At 35.4% G+C, this 20,675-nt stretch overlaps 3 protein-coding genes across 6 annotated transcripts; 1 reads left to right on the forward strand and 2 right to left on the reverse strand.

The window, feature by feature from the left end:
• Nucleotides 1–302: 302 nt before the first annotated feature.
• LOC140882431 (glutamate decarboxylase-like) lies at nucleotides 303–3,026 on the reverse strand. The gene is made up of 6 exons (XM_073288430.1): nucleotides 2,869–3,026; nucleotides 2,581–2,785; nucleotides 1,784–1,984; nucleotides 1,229–1,697; nucleotides 1,028–1,080; nucleotides 303–905 (listed from the first exon to the last, which is right to left on the reverse strand). The coding sequence occupies exons 1-6, from the start codon at nucleotides 2,952–2,954 to the stop codon at nucleotides 432–434; spliced, it is 1,488 nt and encodes a 495-aa protein (XP_073144531.1). The 5' UTR covers nucleotides 2,955–3,026; the 3' UTR covers nucleotides 303–431.
• Nucleotides 3,027–10,036: 7,010 nt separating this feature from the next.
• Nucleotides 10,037–12,890, reverse strand: LOC140883764 (NADPH--cytochrome P450 reductase 1-like). 4 transcript variants are annotated; one of them, XM_073290349.1, is made up of 8 exons: nucleotides 12,552–12,890; nucleotides 12,344–12,427; nucleotides 12,117–12,265; nucleotides 11,847–11,945; nucleotides 11,486–11,635; nucleotides 11,296–11,373; nucleotides 11,055–11,206; nucleotides 10,037–10,352 (listed from the first exon to the last, which is right to left on the reverse strand). In XM_073290349.1, the coding sequence occupies exons 4-8, from the start codon at nucleotides 11,850–11,852 to the stop codon at nucleotides 10,301–10,303; spliced, it is 438 nt and encodes a 145-aa protein (XP_073146450.1). In that variant the 5' UTR covers nucleotides 11,853–11,945; nucleotides 12,117–12,265; nucleotides 12,344–12,427; nucleotides 12,552–12,890; the 3' UTR covers nucleotides 10,037–10,300. The 4 variants fall into 3 exon arrangements, 2 of the variants coding, with proteins under 2 accessions (XP_073146450.1, XP_073146449.1); XR_012150455.1 differs by lacking the exon at nucleotides 11,486–11,635; XM_073290348.1 differs by having other exon boundaries at nucleotides 11,847–12,265.
• Nucleotides 12,891–14,740: 1,850 nt separating this feature from the next.
• LOC140881414 (probable cyclic nucleotide-gated ion channel 20, chloroplastic) lies at nucleotides 14,741–20,547 on the forward strand. Its single transcript, XM_073286705.1, has 13 exons — nucleotides 14,741–14,978; nucleotides 15,756–16,258; nucleotides 16,323–16,514; nucleotides 16,715–16,813; nucleotides 17,046–17,183; nucleotides 17,489–17,737; nucleotides 17,875–18,135; nucleotides 18,274–18,419; nucleotides 18,520–18,597; nucleotides 18,761–18,890; nucleotides 19,040–19,286; nucleotides 19,923–20,085; nucleotides 20,195–20,547. The coding sequence occupies exons 2-13, from the start codon at nucleotides 15,761–15,763 to the stop codon at nucleotides 20,310–20,312; spliced, it is 2,319 nt and encodes a 772-aa protein (XP_073142806.1). The 5' UTR covers nucleotides 14,741–14,978; nucleotides 15,756–15,760; the 3' UTR covers nucleotides 20,313–20,547.
• The last annotated feature ends 128 nt before the right edge of the window (nucleotides 20,548–20,675 follow it).

Here is a 20,675-nt window from a genome sequence, read left to right on the forward strand (position 1 = left end):
TGAGATGTTCGTTTAAATTCAAGATGAGTTTTTTTTCCAATTTAACAAATAATATCACTTGCCCATGGTGTAAAGCATATTGCAACCACCAATAAATAAAATATGAATAATATTATTTATAAGAGATAATATAGTAATTTAAATTCAATGTTTTGATTAACATAATATAAATAATTAATTTTATTAATGTAAAATAAATAATTAATTATTTAATTGATAATATGACAAAAAAGCGAAATTAAATAAGATAAATTACATATATATTACAAAGGATACTAAAATGCAAATAAGAACTACCAACTCCAGTGCAATCATCATATTCATTCATATAATTACCATAAAATAATGGGAAAACACACGTTAAGCTATACACTCCAAATATATAGAGAACTCATTCATATATAATCACACACAATCAAAGAGAGCATAATTTAGCAGACACTACTAGTTTTCTTCTCTGCAATCTTCTTCCAGTGGCTGCAGATCTCTCTCTGAGTCTCCACAATGTTCTTCTTCATCTGCGGCCCATTCGCCTTGTCTACGGTTACATGGGCCGTTTTGACGGAGGCGCGTGGCGGCAGCTCATCCAACTCGTTGATCACTTTTTCAAAGTCTGAGACGAGCCTCTGTGCCAAGCTGTGGCTGAAGTCCTCTCGAACCACCACTCGAAGAACAGCAACGTGCTCGGCATCAGCGGGCATGGTGTACGCGGGAACTATCCACCCGAATTTTCTAAGGGCCTCGGCTATATGAAAAACCGTGAACTTGGTGCTGTCCTTGAGAGAAAATGCAACCAAGGGCACACCGACGTCTTTCGAAATTATCTCGAATTTCCCTGTCTTGACGAGTCCTTCTTTAAGCAACCTTGCGTTTTCCATGCAATTTTGCATGATGTTTTTATAGCCCTTCAACACAAAAACAGCAGCGGTAAATGCGATAAAATCAACAGCGCACGCCATGCTATTATCATTCCCAATATTGAGAGAATTCAAGAATTCACAGTTTCTTGTGCAGTTATAGGAAATACCTCAAATCCAAGTCTAATGAACTGATAATACTGAGCAATGATCTGGGAAGATCCTGAAAAAGTAAATGATATAGGTAAATACCACTTTTTTTTTTAAAGACGCCATGAATTCGAAGGTCTTTGTAACAACTACCGCACACAACGATATACAGATACTAAGTAAACGTCCAAGAAAAACTTAATCGAATAAACGGGGATTACCTTTCGAGAAGTTTAAGGTGAATGTAGGTTGGTCGGATCCGAGGTAGTTGATATGGAAGACAAGCTCCTCTGGCAAGTCCTCCTTACTCCTCCACACTACCCACCCAATACCCGCGTAAACGAGCCCGTACTTGTGACCGCTGACATTGATACTCTTCACCAGTGGCAAACGGAAATCCCATTCCAGCTCAGGGTAAAGAAAAGGGGCGATAAATCCTCCACTAGCCGCATCGACATGAATAGGTGTATCCCACCCAGTTTCCTTGTTCTTCTCTGTCAGAAGTTCATTGAGGAGCTTCACATCCTCAAATTCCCCTGTCAGAGTAGAACCAAGAATGGCAGCAACGCAAATAGTATTCTCATCCACCATTTCCACTGCTTTAGCAGGATCCATTATGTAGTAACCTTCCCTTAGCTTCACCTCTTTCAATTCCACCTCAAAGTACCTTGCAAATTTCTCCCAACAAACCTAAGTAACATAAATCGCATCAGAGTCTTAGGCGGTTGGGAATTCGACACCAATGACTAAAAGAAAGAAGAATCTGATAAACAAACCTGCACATTAGCCCCGGTGACAATATTTGGCTTATCGTAAGGCTTGCCTTCTGCCTCTCTCTTTGCTTGCCATTTCCTTTTAAAAGCAAGGCCTGCAAGCATTATAGCTTCCGATGATCCGACAGTGCCCACACCAATTGCTGTTTCATTCTCACCAACAGGTGCATTGAAGAGATGGGCTATCATATTTACACACCGATTCTGCCAAATCCACAATTAAATCATTCACCAACTTAAAAGGCACAAATAGTTTCTTCAGAATGTTGCACATAATACTTACTCCGGTACTCAAGTATCCGTTCTCTCTTTTTTCTCACAACCTCCCTCCAAAATCAAACTTAAAAAATCCCAGAATTCTAAAACAAGATGGCATCGAATCCGGAAAATCACGATTTTGGTCCTACAAGTCTTCCAACTTTTTGTCAAACCATCGATTATGTCTCTGTCTTTTCTTCTAACTAGCATTTATTTAATTTTAGTCTTTTCTTGTTGGATTCGAAACATGAGCAATATTCGTTGCCACGCAATCTTTTTCCCATGTCAAGACGTCTCATTTTCCGGTTTCAAATCATAGAAATAAGTTGATTAATATCGTAAATTGACCTACAACGAGACCAAATATCGAAAAACACGCAACTTTAAGGACTCGAATCCATTCCTCACCAAACTAAAACAATCAATGCTTGTAAAACCACATAAAAACAGTTTCTTTTTTCCGGGAAATCAGCAAGTATACTTGGGAATTACTGATGAAATACACAAAGAGACTGAAGAAAGAAAAAAAGACAGAGAGAGACCTGAAGTTCGGTGGTGACAGGGTACTCATCCATGTCGACATAATTCTTATTAATGGAACCCATTATCAGCTTCTCGCATTCCTCCTCCATCCAAGTCGTCACGAACGAGGCCAGATTCAGACGAGGGTTCCCATCCAGCAACAACTCGTCTTTCACTATCTGGTAAGCCGCATCCTTCGGCATCGAATCCTCCGGCATCTTGAACCTGCAAAACCCACGAACCCTTCACTCGCATACCATCCAAAAACAGGCGGAAACGAATGTTACCTTCGATTAATCACCCCCTACCTGGGGAGAGAACTTCGGGCATATCTCGAAGCAAAGGTGCAGTTAATGTGTTCGTCCGAGCCCGATATCGTTGTTGTCACCACCATTTTTTTCCCAGAAATTCCGGTTGTCGGATCTTTACTGCGGGTTATGGTCGGAAATTCGAAAAATATTGAAGAATTTGAAGATTATCGAATGGAACTATGGAGAAAATGTGTTGTGTGTGCATGTATACATACAAATCCGCGGGATTCTCCATTTCTGTCGTGGAAGTTGAGAGTTGACACGTAGTGCGGGGTTGGTGGTGGCAACTGTCCTCTTGTGAGTGGGCCCACTCTATAGAAATGGGGTGGCGTGGCCCATTTCATATATTTTAGGGCCCATTTACGAACGGGCCTTACGAGCCTGCCACGTCTTGTTCGACTCTCACCTGTGGTTTAATTATTAATTATTGATTATTATCTCTCCTACTTAATTTGTAAAACCACGCCATTTGTCCATCGACCAACGTTTTTAATACAAACTATAAGTTATATGTGTATATCCGTGTTTGTGTGTGTGTGTGATAAAATGAATGCTTGAAATTTTATATAAGATTAATAAAGATAAAACAAATGAAAGTTGTATACATGCACAAAATAACTTTAAAAAAAAATAATGGAAATGACAATTATAAAAAAATGCAGATATGTTTTTAATGAGGGCGTGATTCGAGATAAAATATATTTGAAGGGAATTGTGGAATATTATAACTTCTTAAAGATATAAGTGTCAAATTATAATTTTTATTTTTTACTATTAAAAAATGCAAAAATCAAAAGCAGAAGTAAGAAGAAAAAAAATCATCGAAGCTAATATTCATCAACATCCCGAAACATTTTTGTAGTAACATGAGTTTTCGTTTTACACGTTCAAAGACATTAATTTTAAAAGTGATAAAACATTATTAATTAGAGGTGGTACCCCCCGTTTTTTGATTCCCATTGGGTTTACCTCATTATTTGAGAAAAATAAGTGAAAAATTAGCTCTGAAACGTTCGAAAATAGTAAAAAAAAATCTCGGGGGTCCGAACAGTTCGAAAGCAGTCGAACCAGTTCAGATCATTCGAACTCAGCAGGCAACACATGTGTTATGGTAGATTGGACAAGTGGCAGATCAGACCTTCTGAACTCGTCTGTACCCTGAGGTGTCAAAATGATGTCTACACGTGAAATTCATGCCCATATCGGAACTTCCGAACCGAGATCGGATCTTTTGATCCCTGGCCTATAAATAAGCGTCCAACCCTCAGTTTTATATGTAAAATTGAGTGGATTTTGAAATATTAGTCTATTTTGAGTGTTTAGCCATATTCTCGAGGGTCGGGCAGTAGTAGGAGCCAGGAGGCTACTGGGCTTGTAGCAGAGCTGTACTCAATTTGTGCGCTCTCGAAATCAGCGGGTGATGAGGGATAAAGGTATATAATTGGATCTCTAATAGTTATTGAGAGTAGTTATTAATCTAGTTAAAGCCTTTAGATAAGTTATACTGATTATATATTCACTTGACTTGTAGCCTTTGACTGAGTCACTGAGGCAGTTGTACTGTTAGACCAGTAAGTTGAACTACGTAAGTACATAATGATGTAGCTAGTTGATTATGCATATTTGTGTGTTGCATTATTACTTGACATGTGATTCATGTTTATAATGTTCATGATTATGTATGTGGAATTGTCATACCATGTTGAGCATGTTATCCTTTTGAAATAGCTAGTTGTCTAGGGTCTCCCAACCCTATTTTTATTTGTACAATCAGTATCGTCTGACACCCACTGGATCGATGGAGCAGCGTGCGTGGTCACCCAGGATGGTGGTAGTCCAAGATCGGAGTCAGTATGTGTTGCTCTCATTGGATATTCGGATTAGCGTGCGCATACTTGTGGCGCCTATGTTCTGAGCATAATGTTATCTAGAGTTTGATCCATGTTTGCTAGATCATTCATATTTCATGATGCAATGCATAAACATATATACTCATATTCATGTATTGAGAGTCAGCGCTCATGTCTCTACTTTTATCTCGGATATTCTATTCGACGGGACAATTTGTAGATTGACTAGGAGATAAATCAGTGTTCAATCGGTGACCGGAACTTGAGAGCAGAGGTTACCGATGGTTTAGTTTAAGTTTATTTTTTATACTTATTTATTTGATTGTATTGTATAATTAATATTTACTTGAGTTTTCAATTTTTTCGGACTGGTATTTAATTAAGTTTTGCAGTTTACTCTAATTATGTTTATTTGTTTAAGTTAATTACATGCTTAAAGTTTTTTTTATTAATAGATGATCTATGATGGGCCACTACAATTTTCATCCAACTAAAATCCAAAAAATGTTTACCACTAGAAATTCTCTCGGACACTCCCGTGATATCTCATGCTCGAATCGTCTATATAAGCAAGGACGCAAGGTTGCAAGGGAAATTGATCGGCAGCTGGCCATACATATATATATTAAATATATTAAGCACAAAAAAAACCTAATTATTACTTGTATTTTAATGTGTTAAAACCTTTCGTTCTTGTGTTTTTATTCATCATATTCTACATTTGCGTGTTTAAACAAATTAGATTGGGTCATTGTACCTGGTTACTCGAGTAAAAATGGGTGATAAATTGGAATATTGGATGACCGGCCCTACTCGTTTTTTGGCCAAGTAAACCCTTCACAGGGTATTCACTAATCACGAAACAGACCAAATTGTAAAAGCAAATTAGATCATGCTACACGTATAATAATATTTATATAATCATTCTTACAACATAAAATAATCCAATACAAAATGTTGGAGAACATTTGTAGCAACCAACCCGGATCCACTACCTAATCAGAGTTTAGAGCATAACTAAGCATGCATTAAATAAATTGTTGCGGAAGACTTAAATAAAAACAGACCGGCATAATACAACAAATTCGATTATACAACTCAATCGAATAAATAAGCTTAGAGGGCAAAAACCTACAGCTAATTCTGTTGTCTTCACTGGCCATCGGCTACTCCAAGCTCCTGATACTCAACCTGCACCTACACCTGCCCCGTCGAATGGGGTGTCCAAACACACAAAAAATATTGGACGTGAGCGACTACGCTCAATACGAAAGCAATGATATATAAAATATATGCAGCACGTAAATGACTTTAAAACAATGTTTAAAACCAATAAGATCAGGGCGCCATGAATACACAGTATCGTGCTAAGAGAGCGACTCCGCGGGGTATTCATATATTCCCCTATAAACTATAGTGTCTACTTCACCGTCGTGGTCGCTCCTAGTGATAGCAAAATCAGGGGCTGAGCGTTCCCAGACACGAATCCATAAGGAATAACTCATCACCGATGAAAACTGTCATGACTCACATCATACCAGATGCAGTCTACCGTAAAAACATGCATGTGCTAAAGCCGTAAATCATGAAAAACACATAGCACATGCTCATGCAACACATATATCATATATCATACTGATCATCTCAGTCAGTACTTACGTACAGAGACGGAGCTAGAGGGAGGGCAGTGGGGGCCGTCGACCCCCCCTCAATTTTTTTCAAATTTTTTTTGTATATATATATATATATATATATATATATATATATAATTATATAATTAAAAAAATAAAAAACAATAAAAAATGGGTTCTCTTGAGATCAATGTATATTTTTCATTAATGTTGCATAAACAAACTTTTATACAAAAATTCACATAATAATATGAATGACATTTGCAAAAAATTTGAAACGTATTTGATGGTTTAAAAAATAAAAAACAGTTACCTATAAATAAGCAATTATATTTTTAATTTGATTTCTTGTACAATCATCAATTTTTGATTGTATTAAATTACTAAAATTATAATTACTATTCTAAAAAACTGAAAAACAATAAGTTAGTATGTCACAAACATATTAATTAGATTAATTTAACTATTTTAATTTTTATACAACATGGATTTTTAGGTTTTAAAATTGTAATTAAATATAAGTTTATCAAATGAAATAGAATATTTATGTTTAACATTTATAGTTAATGTTACACTTACACATACTTTGTTCAAAATTTCATAATAAATTTTGTCACTACTTAGTTTGAAATTTAAAAAATCGAGTATAATAATTTATCTAATTATAATATATAAGTAAATAACAAAAATTTATACATTATTTTAATCTTTATTCTATATGTTAAATATTTTTTCCAGTGATTAAAGCTTTAATTTTAGTATTTTAAATATTAAAATTTTTTGAAATAGTTGTTTTAACTTTTACGTAATTTAATATGAAATCACATGTTCTCTTTTTCTTTTAAATTTCATTATAAGTTATTCAGATTTTTTTTCAAAACTATAATAAATTTTTCTCAATGATATGAGTCAAAAATAATTTATTTATATTATTATGTATTATATATTTTAAATTTTTTAATAATCAATAATTGTATAATATTAAATTCGCCCCCCTCACATAAAAATTCTAGCTCCGTCCCTGCTTACGTACCTTTCTACAGGCAGTTCCTAGCAGTCCCACTCTAGGTTTCAAGCCTATCATCAACGCTACAATGCAATTACCCATGCATCATTCAATAAGCTCTAAAAGTCTTAACTAAGCTATTGCATACTCCTAAATATTTTTAAAAAGCAAAAGCTATACATGCGTTCGTCTTCAGCCCACTGATGGCGACTGCCTCAAAACTAGGCCACAGCTCCGCTACGATGCCTGGATCGCTATGCCACTTCCGGAATACCAAAAGAACGCCTAAAATTTCTTAGATCCAAGTTAGAAGGCTAAGAATCCAGAGAGAAAAGGAATTCGGTGTGTTTGAAAATGAAATCTCGGCCCCCTATTTATAGGCGAATTTCGGAGCCTCCGAACTCGACTTCGGAGCCTCCGATCCTGTTCGGAGTCTTCGATCCTGACTTCGGATCCTTCGAATTCCCATCAGTGATGTCACCAATGACGTATTTTTCTCGGACAGCTGAACATGCAAGTTCGGATCCTCCGATCTCATGTTCGGATCCTCCGAACCAGTTCGGAGCCTCCTAACCTGGTTCGGATCCTCCGAACCCTCCAAACATTCCCGGCCATTTCGAGTGTCCTGGATCCATTTCTGTACTCCGTTAATCCATTTGGAATTTCTTTAATCATGTTTTGTTTAATCTAACATGATCTCATGATTAATTACTCATTAATCATGATTTGTGGATACGGTTCACTACAACATTTAAGGTTTTGGTGTGAACAAATATAAAATGCAAAAATTGATCTAAGCCCAACTGAATTAAACTAAACCGATCTGAATGACTCAGTTCACAATCTAAACTGAACTACCTTAATTGGACAAGTCAACTTAATGGTGAACTAGACTGAATGTGAACTCGACTGAAATATTTAAAGCACAAAGCTACCAATTCATTCGTTAAGAATCCAACCGACATTTGTTTAAGGACAAAATGATAGCTGAATTTGGATAAAATTTTATGTACCAAACTGACGTGGCAGAGATTTAAGCACACTACAATTGTACGATTGTCAGAAAATGATGATGTGGAATAGGGCAAACAAAACCAACGGCTGTAATTAATATGACGGATTTTTTTGAAATTCGTGACCGTTGAAATCAGAGGCTATAAATAAAAGACAATATTAGTTTAGGAAGGCCCCCTGCAATTTTCGAAGCAACAAGTTCTAAATATTCAAGTTTTCCCAAGCTAAATTGATCAAACATTCAAAACACACGTCATAGTTTATATCTGATCTTTGAGGATCAATTTGTGTTAGGAGTTTACGTTATAAATTTATTGTATCCAAGGTTGTTTGTATATTGTTCTTTGTTCAGTTGAGTATACTAGGAGTTTCAGTTTGGTATTAGTAAGTCCAAACTGAATTGAGATTTTGTAAACTGCTTGTAAAGTTTCAAGCCTTCTAGTTAATAGTCTTCCCAAAAGGAAGAAAGGATGACGTATGAGTTATTTTATTTATCCGAACACCCAAAAAAAATATAATTGTGTTAAACTACATTTTAGTTAGACTTTTCATTTTAATTTGCAAGTTAATTTCAATTGTTTTAATATGTCAGTTAGGTTGTATCCATCACTTTTTTTTTTTAGCCAGACTCATATTGACCTCCTATCACAAAAATTTCATTTATCAAGATAAATTCAATTAAAAATCTCATGATATAATTAATGTAAATATCGTTATACAATATATTTGATGTACATTTAGCATTATCCAATCAAATTAAATTGCATGATTTGAATTGATTTTAAAATCAAGGAAACTGAAAAAATTGGTTTCATTCAAGTTTTAGAGAAAACTAAACTGAACAAACCAATTACATTAGTATAAAAAAATACATTGCGTAATAAATTTTGTTGATTAAATCATTAATGTGAGTACTAAATAGATTTTTTTGCACGAAACAATTGAGATATTTACCTTAGCAATAGTAGTTTTTTTAAAAAATGTTATTTTCAAGTTAATGATTTTTTCATATTTTTTTTATTAGGAAGGATAGAGTATCAAATCTAAAGTTTTAAGAATATAAACAAATAAATGATTCATTTTAAAATATAGTTAAAGATATTATTGAAGATTGAAAAAGACTTATATTTTAGGAAAATAAAAAATAAGTTTCAAATTAACGATAAGAATGATAAATTACCAATAAGTATCAACGGATTTTATCCGTTGTCGTAGGGGGTTAAAAACTGTTGTAATTGAAGGTGTTGTTAAAAGTACGCCCCTACGACAACGGATAAAATACGTTGTCTTTGCCCTCAAAGACAACGGATAAAGCCCCTACGACAACGGATAAAATTCGTTGTCTTTTCCCTCAAATATCCGTTGTCGTAGGGGCTTTATCCGTTGTCTTTAAGGACAAAAACAACGGATAAAATAAAGCCCCTACGACAACGGATAAAATTCGTTGTCTTTTCCCTCAAAGACAACGGATCTTATCCGTTGTCGTAGGGGCTTTATCCGTTGTCTTTAAGGACAAAGACAACGGATTTTATCCGTTGTTGTAGGGACGTGCTTTTAACAACACCTTCAGTTACAACAGTTTTAGAATCCTACTACAATGGATTTTATCCGTTGTCGTTTTCCATATAAAAAACAAAAAAAATAATATACAAATTTCAATATCATAAATAAACCAAAATTTAAAATTTCAAAAATAAAATTTAATATACACTTTTTTAGTATTACAAATCACTCGAAATTAAATTCTAATGCAATGCACACTATAAAAAAACTTCAAATCAAATGATTAACAGAAGACGGTAACTCTTTCTAGCTTCATAATCTGGGAAAATCGGACAGGGAGACTAAACGAAGATGTCCCCTCTAGAAAAACCACACTTGTACTGTTTTCACTAGCTACATAATCCACATCCGGTGCCCATGAAATGTTAGAAGAATCGATGTAATTCGTTGTTCCACCACATGATAAACTCAAGTAACCTGTCTCATTGAAAAAACACAAAGCCAGGAAAAAACTAAGCACAACAAAAGCAAATCATCAACTTTGGAGGAAAAATGTGAAATCTAAGGTGCTTAAATTCTATACCATCTTGATAACCAGAAATGATTCCAACCAATTCAAATAAGATCAGATTCCAGTATTCTATAGGGCAAGGGTTTGCAGTTTATCAACATGATAGGGATCCAATGCATCGAGGGAAATCAATACTCTTAAACAAAAAAAGTATGTCAAAGCAAAATAGAACAGGAAGATTAAAACATTATAGGGTTGCAAGTGGCTTAATCTTAACTCAACTATATCTCGGTCAAATCAAATTTTGCCGAGTTCAAACAGCTCAAGTAGGTTCCAAGTAGCATCATCGAAAAGTCAGATTTTTAATCTTGTTAAATTACTCCTATGTATCTAATGTTTTTCTCTTTTTAATTAACCACGTGCTTTGACAACTAGTTTCACAAAATTTGAGGTATATTTACATCAATATACTAGCTTAATTGATACTCGAAAAAACAGAGCTGAAAATCAAATAGCTCAATAATCGAGTCTAGCTCTTACGTTTTATCTTAGAACCCAAGATAAACATGGAGGAGAAAAAAAACATGGAAATCAGCTAGAATCGAAGCAATAAAATGAGGGCAGACAAAATATTTTATACATATATATTGGCCTCAAGAACTACTTACGAAAAGCCCACATCGCAGCATCCTTCTAAACTAAAACTCAAACAACATCCTTCTCGTTCGACTCTTCGACGGCCGCTCACTGGAAATCCCACAAGCTTGGAAATTACTCCAGCTTCAACAAAGTTGTTCAATTCATCCTCGTAAATGAAGTCCTGGAGATGACGCGAGTTAATGTGCAGCATAAATTTACTCAGTAAGAACATTTTACAAATGCTCCGTGAACTACTACTATTCTACTAACCATCTTTCGGTTCCTGCATCCAAAGTATAACACGACAGGACCAAGTTCAGCCCCAGATTCTTTCAGTGCTAATCTTTCCTGTTAACATGAATAAGCATTTATGGTGTAATCATCGGAATATAAAACAAATCATTTTGAGTATTTAAACAAGATTACTGAGGCTAACTACACGAAATATTTTGACAAAAACCTGTACGAAACCCCTGAATGAAGCCAAGCCAGTCCCTGGGCCGATCATTATTATGGGTGTTTTAGGATCAACAGGAAGCCTGAAGTTTGAAGTTCTAACAAAAATTGGCGCCCAACTGCAGTTGCTGCTTTCCTTCAAAGGCACAACATTCTAAAAGGATGCAAAAAATAAGATTCAAGAAATAACTATCAAATAAGAAGATTCCACGAGAAATGAGGGGAAAAAATGTGTGCATCGAATGGCACCATCAATCAAGAAAATCTACTGGTGGGTCAAAACAATAACTGACTTTTTGGCATCACAAGAAAATTAAGAAAAGATTTAAGAGTATATAACCTTATCTCAAGAACGAGTAACATACCTTCATCCACGTTGAGCAGGCACCCTTGTGAATTCTTCATGTGGGCATTTTCTCATAAACTAGTGCACATGTTACATGGATTCTTGATGGTGAAAAATCCTAGAAAACAATGGGAGAACTTGAGTTCACGAAGATTTGTCAATAAAACGAGAAAATGAAGGCAAGGAGCAATATAAGCAAGAACAATTATATGGTTGCTAGCATTGCATTTGATATAGCAATTGCAGCCTACTCAAGCAGATACAAAGGACCAGTAAGATAAATACTTACTTTGGGGACGATAAGATAGAGTAAAATATGACCTGCAGGCATCGAGCAACTACAAAGAAAATACCGAGAGGAGGGTTGGCAGAGGCAAGATCTGCCATGACCTTGAGTAAACTTCTCTGTTTTGCAATAACATACTGCGCATATTCCTCCTGAAGATAACATAAATAACCATAAGAAAACAGATCAAGGAAACTGATTGTCAAAAGATGGAATCAAACGTATCCAACCTTTCCATCAGGGGAAGCAAGATTCCTGAGTCGATCGGCTTCACCAGAGTCTGAAGCATATGCGACTAATGCAAGTAAAGAGGACTGGAACAGCAGACACATATGAGCCAAAAATTCAAGTAATGTGCAACGAAATCAGACAAAAAATATGATGTTACGGTGTTGAACTGGAATATTTTGAATCTAAACTAAAAGACCACGAAACAACCTGAAATCGGAGCAAAAATTGCCAACAAAAGAAGATGAACAAAGCGCAGTCCCGTCGCAATCTAGTCGCAGAAATCGGGATTCTAAACTTGAGATTCAAGTTTAGATCGAAGCTAATTATTCCCGTATCCTTCCACCATTTCGATCCATCAGGAATAACCCCTAAACGAAGATGCTTGGTTCGCTTCATTGAGAGCCTGAGATGCTTTGGCTGCTTGGGCTGCGGCGGTGAGGTGGTGGCGACTACTGGGCTGGAGTGTTGCGGCGGCGAGGTGGTAAACGAAGAGGGCGGCTAGGGTTTGGTAATTGGAGAATCAATTGTGAGAGAGAGGAGGAAAGAAGCCTGCGACGAGAGAAGAGGTAAGAAATCATTCCCGTTTTAACTAATATATTTTGAAAAAAAGAAAAAAAAATTTAATTCTATTACAACACAAAATAATAAAACCGTTGTAGTAGATTATATAAATACCCGCTTATAGACAACGGATTTTAAAATCCGTTGTCGTAGGCCATGAAAAACACGTTCATAGACAACAGATTTTAAAATCCGTTGTCGTAGGCTATAATCCGTTGTAGTTGTTTATCAAAATAAGGAAAGCAACAACACTTTTTAACAAATCCGTTGTGAAATGTTAAGAGACAACAATTTTTTCACAAAACCGTTGTCTTTTAGATGTTGTTGAATCTAAAATTTGTTGTAAGTATAAATTTATTTTGGGTTTCACCAAATTACAAGACTAGTTAGTGCATGATTAGCATGCTTGAATGAAATATAGTTGAAATTAATTAAAGCTTCATTAAATTAATTGAGAATTACGTCAAAAAAATTAATTGAGAATTAGTCAGTAAAGAGCGTAGATTTTTAATTAAATATTAGTATTCTGCTGCACGCGTTGCCTTCTAATACATTCTGTTTTGTTGACGAAAAAACTAAAATTAAAATTTTAAAAATACAAAACTATATCATTTTCCTAAACAAATAATCACATAACGCAAGTTATATCAATTTTATAAATTATGTGACATTTTCATAAATAAAAAAAACATAAAAAAAATCACAAAATAAGTGTCATTTTAGTAAATAATAAAATATCTAATGGCTAAAAACTAGGAAGCCACATCAAATGACTATTTGCCTAATAATTTTATAGTTTTTATTGAAAATGAAGTTTGGATATAATGATAATTTCAAATCAAGTTTCACCAATTATTTGAAAGTTAATTAGAAGATTTTTACTATAATAATATAGTAAGACACACACACATATATATATATATATACACACACTCCGATACATGTGTTGCATGCTTATATAGTTTGATTTTTTTAATAGGAAAATAGAAAAAAATAATGGTAAGATTTTTAAAAATTAAAAAAATATATTATTTTCCTAAACAAATTAATAGTCACCAAAGTACAATAGATACATCATTTTTGGGATTTCCTCATATACAATTCGATTTCTATTCCTAAAATGAGCACTACTCAAAATCGCAGCCAACATTATCCATCAGACTTTTAAGATTATGAATATTTTACTTTTACCACAATTGAATTGAAAACAAAATTCAATAATTTACATTTCTATTTTTTATGCAATAATTTACATTTTTATTTTGAGATAAAACAAAAGACGGATTGTTTTATAAAATCTTATCCAATAGTTTTTTTAAAAAAATTATAAGATACAGTACTAAAAATGAAAATTTAACCAAAAAATAGAAAGAAAATACAATAATTTTTTTTATATCATGTTACGGTTCATTTACGTTTTCAGTCTTACAACTTGTATGTGTTTTTCATTTTTAGCCTTTTACTTGTATGATTTTATTTTTTTATTCCTTTTAAATTTTCGGTTATCATTTGACAAATAGACATGATAAACTAAATTAATAAAACCAAAAAAAAAAAAAGTTACGGAACCAAAAATGAAAATTCACTACACCAGTACCAAAAAATGATATAAATACAAGTTACATGATTAAAATTATAAATAATAAGATGACGAGCGAAAAATTGCAAATCATAAGACGAAAAATATATTTGAACAAGATATAAATATCCGATCGTCCTACTAATATGATATGCAAATAAAAATTGAATACTCGAAGGATGAAAATAAGAACAAAGAAAAATATAATAATCTCGTCCATTATTGAAAATTTTGACAAAGGGAAAGAAGACGAGACCTTTGGCCAGTCAAGTACGGCAAAACATAGTACACTACGTCAATCCTTAACTACGTAAAGGTTTCAAGAGCTCGTATGGTATGGCAACTCAGGGAATTTCCTTCAGAAAATTCTTCCCCAGACTTACCCGCTATTTTCGTCTCCCTGCGACGTAGTAAACCCCCCAGCGCTTTCATTTTTGTCGCACTTTTTCATCAAGAGACTGGTTGGTGCCACCCCTTTGGCTTGAGTTGCTGAGGTTTGTAGTTCTCTCTTGTTTATTTTTTTCTAATGGGTTCTTTGAATCTTTGATCATGGTTGCTGGTGGCTGTTTGTTCCTTTTTCAGGGAATTGTGGGAGCTGTTCTTTCTTGGTTTTTTGTTTTCATGATTTTTCTGTTGTTTGATTTGGTTCTTTTTTCGAGTTTTCTGTTGTTTCTTGTAGTTAATGAATCGTGCATAATCTTGGGTTATCCGAGTGCATTCGTGAATGGCATATGTGGGAATATCTAATGTAAGAGATGGAAGAGGCTGGTGATTATTTAGTCCATGAGAAGTGTTTGTTTATACGTTTGTATTGGAGCAGAATCAAGGGACGAAGAAAGAAATGCAAATTAGAGAGTGAATTCTCGAAATAGAGGAAAGAGTGGGAAAATTGAGTGAACTCTATGTATGACCATGTCTACTTAGAGTTGATATGCTGTGTGCTTTTATAGATGAGAATGAGATGCTGATGGAGTGAACCGGATTCCGAATTGGATCCTTTATTTGGTATATGAGTGGAACTGGGATCGTCGTAGAGCGTTGCGTAAATGATTCTTGTTGGTGTGCATTTGCGTTGTGGGATTTGTTATTGTGGACATTCACTGATTGCGTTTTGAATTCCGAGTCCCTGACCATCTATAGACACTCATCTGAAGTAGGAAGACTATAAACAAACATTTGATCTGTGTTATGATTGTCACAGTGATTGATCAACCGAAATATCAACAACCGAAACATTTTTGCCTTCATTCAGTTAAATTCTTTTCTTGTAGGCGTGATGGATTCGTCTGAAAAAGAAAGGATACCGATGCTATCAGCCACATATTTCCAGGTAGACGACCACAGCGGTTCAACAGGCAGTGAGTTTTCAATTAGGACAAGGAGTGCGTCGATGTCTTTTCCTATGAACTCTTTCGACGCCTCTGAAAGTGTGAACAATAATGTCATGGGTTTCACGGGTCCTTTGAGGAAAGAAAGACAGAATCCCTTCATTCAGAGGAGTGGTCCTTTATATATCAACCGTAACCACGAGGTCATCTTTGAACCACCCGAACAGATGAATACTGAACCAAAAATTGAAAGATATCCTTCCTCTATCAATGGAAAGGATAATAATCAATGGCCAATGGACAACTATGTTGGCAAAAATGAACATCTTCTAAAATCTGGACAGTTGGGGATGTGCAATGATCCGTACTGCACGACATGCCCTACTTATTACAATCTTAAAGGGCGCCAGAAGCAATCAAGAACATCAGAAATATATGATGCCAAGGTATAGTTCTTATGCCATCTGTTCTCCTTATAGAGTGTCTCATAAGCATATATTTTCTTTGCAGTTTCACAATATGTTCTATGGAGATGCAAAAGGTTGGGCAAAGAGAACATGTTCGGTTATGCTTCCTTATATTCCTGGAGTCATGAATCCACATTCGAAATTTGTTCAACGATGGAACAAGTTCTTTGTGATTTCTTGCTTGTTTGCAGTGTTTATAGACCCACTATTCTTCTTTCTGCTCTCTGTGCTGCAGGTATACTTCTTAAAGTTGTTAACTTTTATATCCTATTTAATCAATAATCCCACGTAGAGAGGCGTTTTCACAATAGTTCTCGCAATCAAATGCTAACGTTATCATTCACGTTCCATTTTTTGACAAGTCAATAATTGTGTGGTAAAGGTGCTATAAGAAATATAGTAAACGGCCAATTAAGATGTCCTTTCTTTTGTCAGGGTAACAAGTGCATTGTTTTGAATTGGCCCATGACGACAACCATTGTGGTCTTGAGGAGCCTAACTGACTTCATTTACTTGATTCATATCCTCCTTCAGGTACCTGTACTCGACTATTTGGTATCATTTAAGCCTTGTATTTTGTTACTTGATATTGTTAGACCAAGTAAGTTATTTTTGTCTATAGTTGATAAAAATTGTTTTCCATTTCCCTCGTTGTACGGTATCTTCTTGGTCTGTCAAAGCATGTGAAAACTCATAAAATTATTTCTTGTGCTTATCCCTTTTGATGTACATGTTTTACAAGTGAAGATACATCTTCATTTTGCAGTTTAGGTTGGCGTATGTTGCTCCCGAATCTAGAGTTATGGGAGCTGGAGAATTGGTTGATGATCCTAAAATGATTGCCCGGAATTATCTTTTTGGATATTTTTCTATTGATTTCTTTGTTGTACTTCCTCTTCCACAGGTAAAGTATCCATTTCCCTAGCAGCTAGCTCTTCTGCTGAATTTATATTATCACAAGTTTTATTTTTTCATCGTGATATTGTGGTCATTGAGACATGCCAAACTTGTTATCAAGATTTATTATTTATTTCGTAACTTCCATTCTCATCCACTGATTGTCGTTTTGCACCATATTTTTAGTTGAGCATTCGGTATTTAATGAATTTTTGTTCCAACTATCAGCATATGGTCTAGTTCTTTTACTTGAGTCTATTTTGTGGTAAAAAAAAGTGCCATACCTTGATACTGGGTTGTTTGCTTCTGTAGATCATCATATTATTGATTGTACCAGATTCCATAGGATCATATGGAGCCAATTACGCGAAAAATCTTTTACGTGCAGCGATACTTGTTGAATATGTACCGAGGCTGTGCAGATTCTTGCCGTTGCTAGCTGGTCAATCTCCTACTGGATTTGTTTTTGAGTCCGCATGGGCAAACTTTGTCATAAATCTTCTGATTTATATGTTGGCTAGCCACGTTGTGGGCTCATGCTGGTATCTCTTTGGCCTACAGGTTGTGTCCTGCATTACTTATATTTTTTTCCGTCATCCTTCATATTCTTCAAGCCTTTTTCATCTGAATGTTTTTGTAGCAAAACATGTTCTCTTTTTAAACGTTGATGTTGATTTCTGCATCAAATGCAACAACAGAGAGTGAACCAATGCCTTAGAGATGCTTGTCGCAGCACCAACATGACGAGGTGCATGGAGTTCATTGACTGCGGACATGGAAATGACTATGGGGATTTTAGGAGCGATTCGACATGGGAACAGTGGAAGAGCAATGCCAATTCAACTGCTTGTTTTGGGGAAGGCAGTTTTGATTACGGAATTTATCAGAATGCTGTTAATCTAACCACTGAACAAAGTGTGATCACGAGATACGTGTACTCTTTGTTTTGGGGATTCCAGGTATGGTATTGCTTTACAATCAGTTTATTTTTCTGACATAGTTTAGCAAAACACATGATAAGTTTTGGAATTTCTTTTTCGTATTGTTGGAAAGGTTCACTATTCCACTGACACTATAATGTTTTGGTGTTAACAAAGCAAATTAGCACCCTCGCTGGGAATCAGGTTCCAAGTTATTTCGTGTGGGAAGTTTCTTTCACCATGACCATCATAGGGGTCGGCCTCCTGCTTTTTGCTCTGTTGATTGGAAATATGCAGAATTTCCTCCAGGCGCTTGGCAGGAGGTAAGATCTTCTGAACGACTTCCGTTGTAGTGAACTTGATATCTTCTCAATCAAAAATTTAGTTTTGACTAATGGAAATGTTTTATTCTTTTTCCAATAGGAGGTTAGAAATGTCTTTGAGACGCCGTGATGTTGAGCAGTGGATGAGCCATCGTCGCTTGCCCGAAGAACTAAGACGGTGCCATCTTTATTTATCCTGTTACACTATTTTCATAATCTCATTTCCCATTTATTTTTGAATTTATGATCATCTATGTGAATCTTTATGGCCCAGTTTTATTCCATCTAAACGAGTAGCATGACCGGATTGATTGGACCGAGTGTGGTGTATTTTTATGCAGGCGAGTCCAAGAAGCAGAGCGTTTCAACTGGGCTGCCACTCGCGGGGTAAATGAAGAAATGCTAATGGAGAACCTACCAGAAGACCTTCAAAGAGAAATAAGGCACCATCTCTTTAAGTTCATCAAGAAAGTAAGTTCTGTCGATAAATTAGTTTTTTTTCACTAACAGGTAGCCTCATAAAAACATGTCTTGAAGATTTCACATGACACCTGAGATACAAATAAACACTCAAGATTCTGAATTATCTGATGAATTTCTTGACTATATGCCAAATGTAGGTCCGGATTTTCCAACTATTGGATGAACCTATTGTAGATGCTATATGCGAGCGTCTAAGGATAAAAACGTACATCAAAAGAAGCAAAATCCTATACCGTGGCGGTCTTGTTGATAAAATGACATTTATAATTCGAGGCAAGATGGAGAGTATCGGGGAAGATCACAATGTGGTTCCGTTGTCCGAAGGAGATGTTTGTGGAGAAGAGCTACTCACATGGTGCCTCGAACATTCTTCTGTAAATAAAGGTAAAATTGCAGCTGGTTCTCTGTTTTCTGTGTATTGCTTGCGTGCTTTACTTACATCCTTTGTTAAATTATATAGCTATGTTGGACCAACTCCCATAGGTTTAAGTTTTTGGCACAAGTGATTTCGAATGTACCAAGTTCAAGACTCCTTAAGTGCAATCCCCTTTATATTTGAGCCGTGTTGCTCTATATCTGATAAACATCCATGTGAACTATTTGTATACCAATTCGAGCATATATTCCATCAGTTATCGGCTTACACGGGAGGGAGCACGTTAGTGCACTAACTATTGTTGGGTCACTCATAAGTTCAGGTTCTAAAATTCTACTAAAGTCTATGTTTGTTTGAAGCATCTTGTTTCTGCATTTGAAGTTTTTACTTGCCCTTTAGAACCAAGTGAAGAATGAGATAATCAAATATCAGAACCAACCGTCAACAAAGGAAGATGGAGGGAGTTATAAGTGGGATAGCCTTAAGTAGAAAGCATTCTAGATGCATTCATTGGGATCAAATTTATAGCATGCAGCAGCAACTTTATCAGATTTGCCCACTTTTTAAATGAAACTCACATCAACCTTTCGAATAAAGTACGATGAAAATCATCTGAAATTAGTATATTTATCTTCTATTTCCAGATGGAAGAAGAATCAGGATTCCAGGACACAGACTGTTGAGTAACAGGGTGGTAAGATGCATAACCAACGTAGAGGCGTTTATATTGCGAGCGACAGATCTTGAAGAAGTCACCAGTCTTTTCGCAAGATTCTTGCGAAGTCAACGAGTTCAGGGGGCCATAAGGTAATTGTTAATGCTTTACATACACCAACAAAAGGAACATGTCATGCCATCACAGCTTCATAGTATAGTATCAATCAAGAACCCCTCATAGCTCGCCTCTCCCTTGCAGGTACGAATCACCTTACTGGCGAGCACTTGCAGCCAGACGAATACAAGTTGCATGGAGATATAGGAAGAAACGACGTCTTAGCCATGGCGACTCCTCCACCAACCCTCCAAATAATTAAACTTTAGAAACCAACGTTTCATCTGTTCTAGTATACACGCACATGCACACGCACAGGCATGCATATCTTTCTATGTACTACAGTATATTTATACATTCCGTAGGCCAATATCATATATAGGATCCAATAGTATACCTCCCCATTTTCTTGAAACATGATAACATGTAACATTGTTTCGATGAACGACGTACGTTTCTTTTTATGTGCTAGCTTTTTTTTTTTGTGCTTTACTTACTACCTGACCAAATTCAGTTTGGGCAGGAACTTGTCATTATTTTGTTGTATAATTGTATATGCTCGAAAGTTAAGATGCAAGCTGTGTTCATTTACAATGAGGTGTGCATTATTGTTATTAAAGGTTCA

The sequence above is a fragment of the Henckelia pumila genome, chromosome 2 (genome assembly GCF_033568475.1).
Source record: "Henckelia pumila isolate YLH828 chromosome 2, ASM3356847v2, whole genome shotgun sequence".
NCBI lineage: Eukaryota > Viridiplantae > Streptophyta > Magnoliopsida > Lamiales > Gesneriaceae > Henckelia > Henckelia pumila.

Coding starts and splice junctions, on each gene's coding strand:
- LOC140882431 (XM_073288430.1), bottom strand. CDS start 2,954: ATGGTGGTGACAACAACGATATCGGGCTCGGACGAACACATTAACTGC. Junction 1,698..1,783: donor TCACCGGGGCTAATGTGCAG/GTTTGTTTATCA, acceptor TATGTTACTTAG/GTTTGTTGGGAGAAATTTGC. Junction 906..1,027: donor TCATTAGACTTGGATTTGAG/GTATTTCCTATA, acceptor TTTGTGTTGAAG/GGCTATAAAAACATCATGCA.
- LOC140881414 (XM_073286705.1), top strand. CDS start 15,761: ATGGATTCGTCTGAAAAAGAAAGGATACCGATGCTATCAGCCACATAT. Junction 16,259..16,322: donor CAGAAATATATGATGCCAAG/GTATAGTTCTTA, acceptor TTTTCTTTGCAG/TTTCACAATATGTTCTATGG. Junction 20,086..20,194: donor CGAGTTCAGGGGGCCATAAG/GTAATTGTTAAT, acceptor TCTCCCTTGCAG/GTACGAATCACCTTACTGGC.
- LOC140883764 (XM_073290349.1), bottom strand. Junction 11,374..11,485: donor CATTCAGGGGTTTCGTACAG/GTTTTTGTCAAA, acceptor TCATGTTAACAG/GAAAGATTAGCACTGAAAGA. Junction 11,207..11,295: donor GATGCAGGAACCGAAAGATG/GTTAGTAGAATA, acceptor CGTCATCTCCAG/GACTTCATTTACGAGGATGA.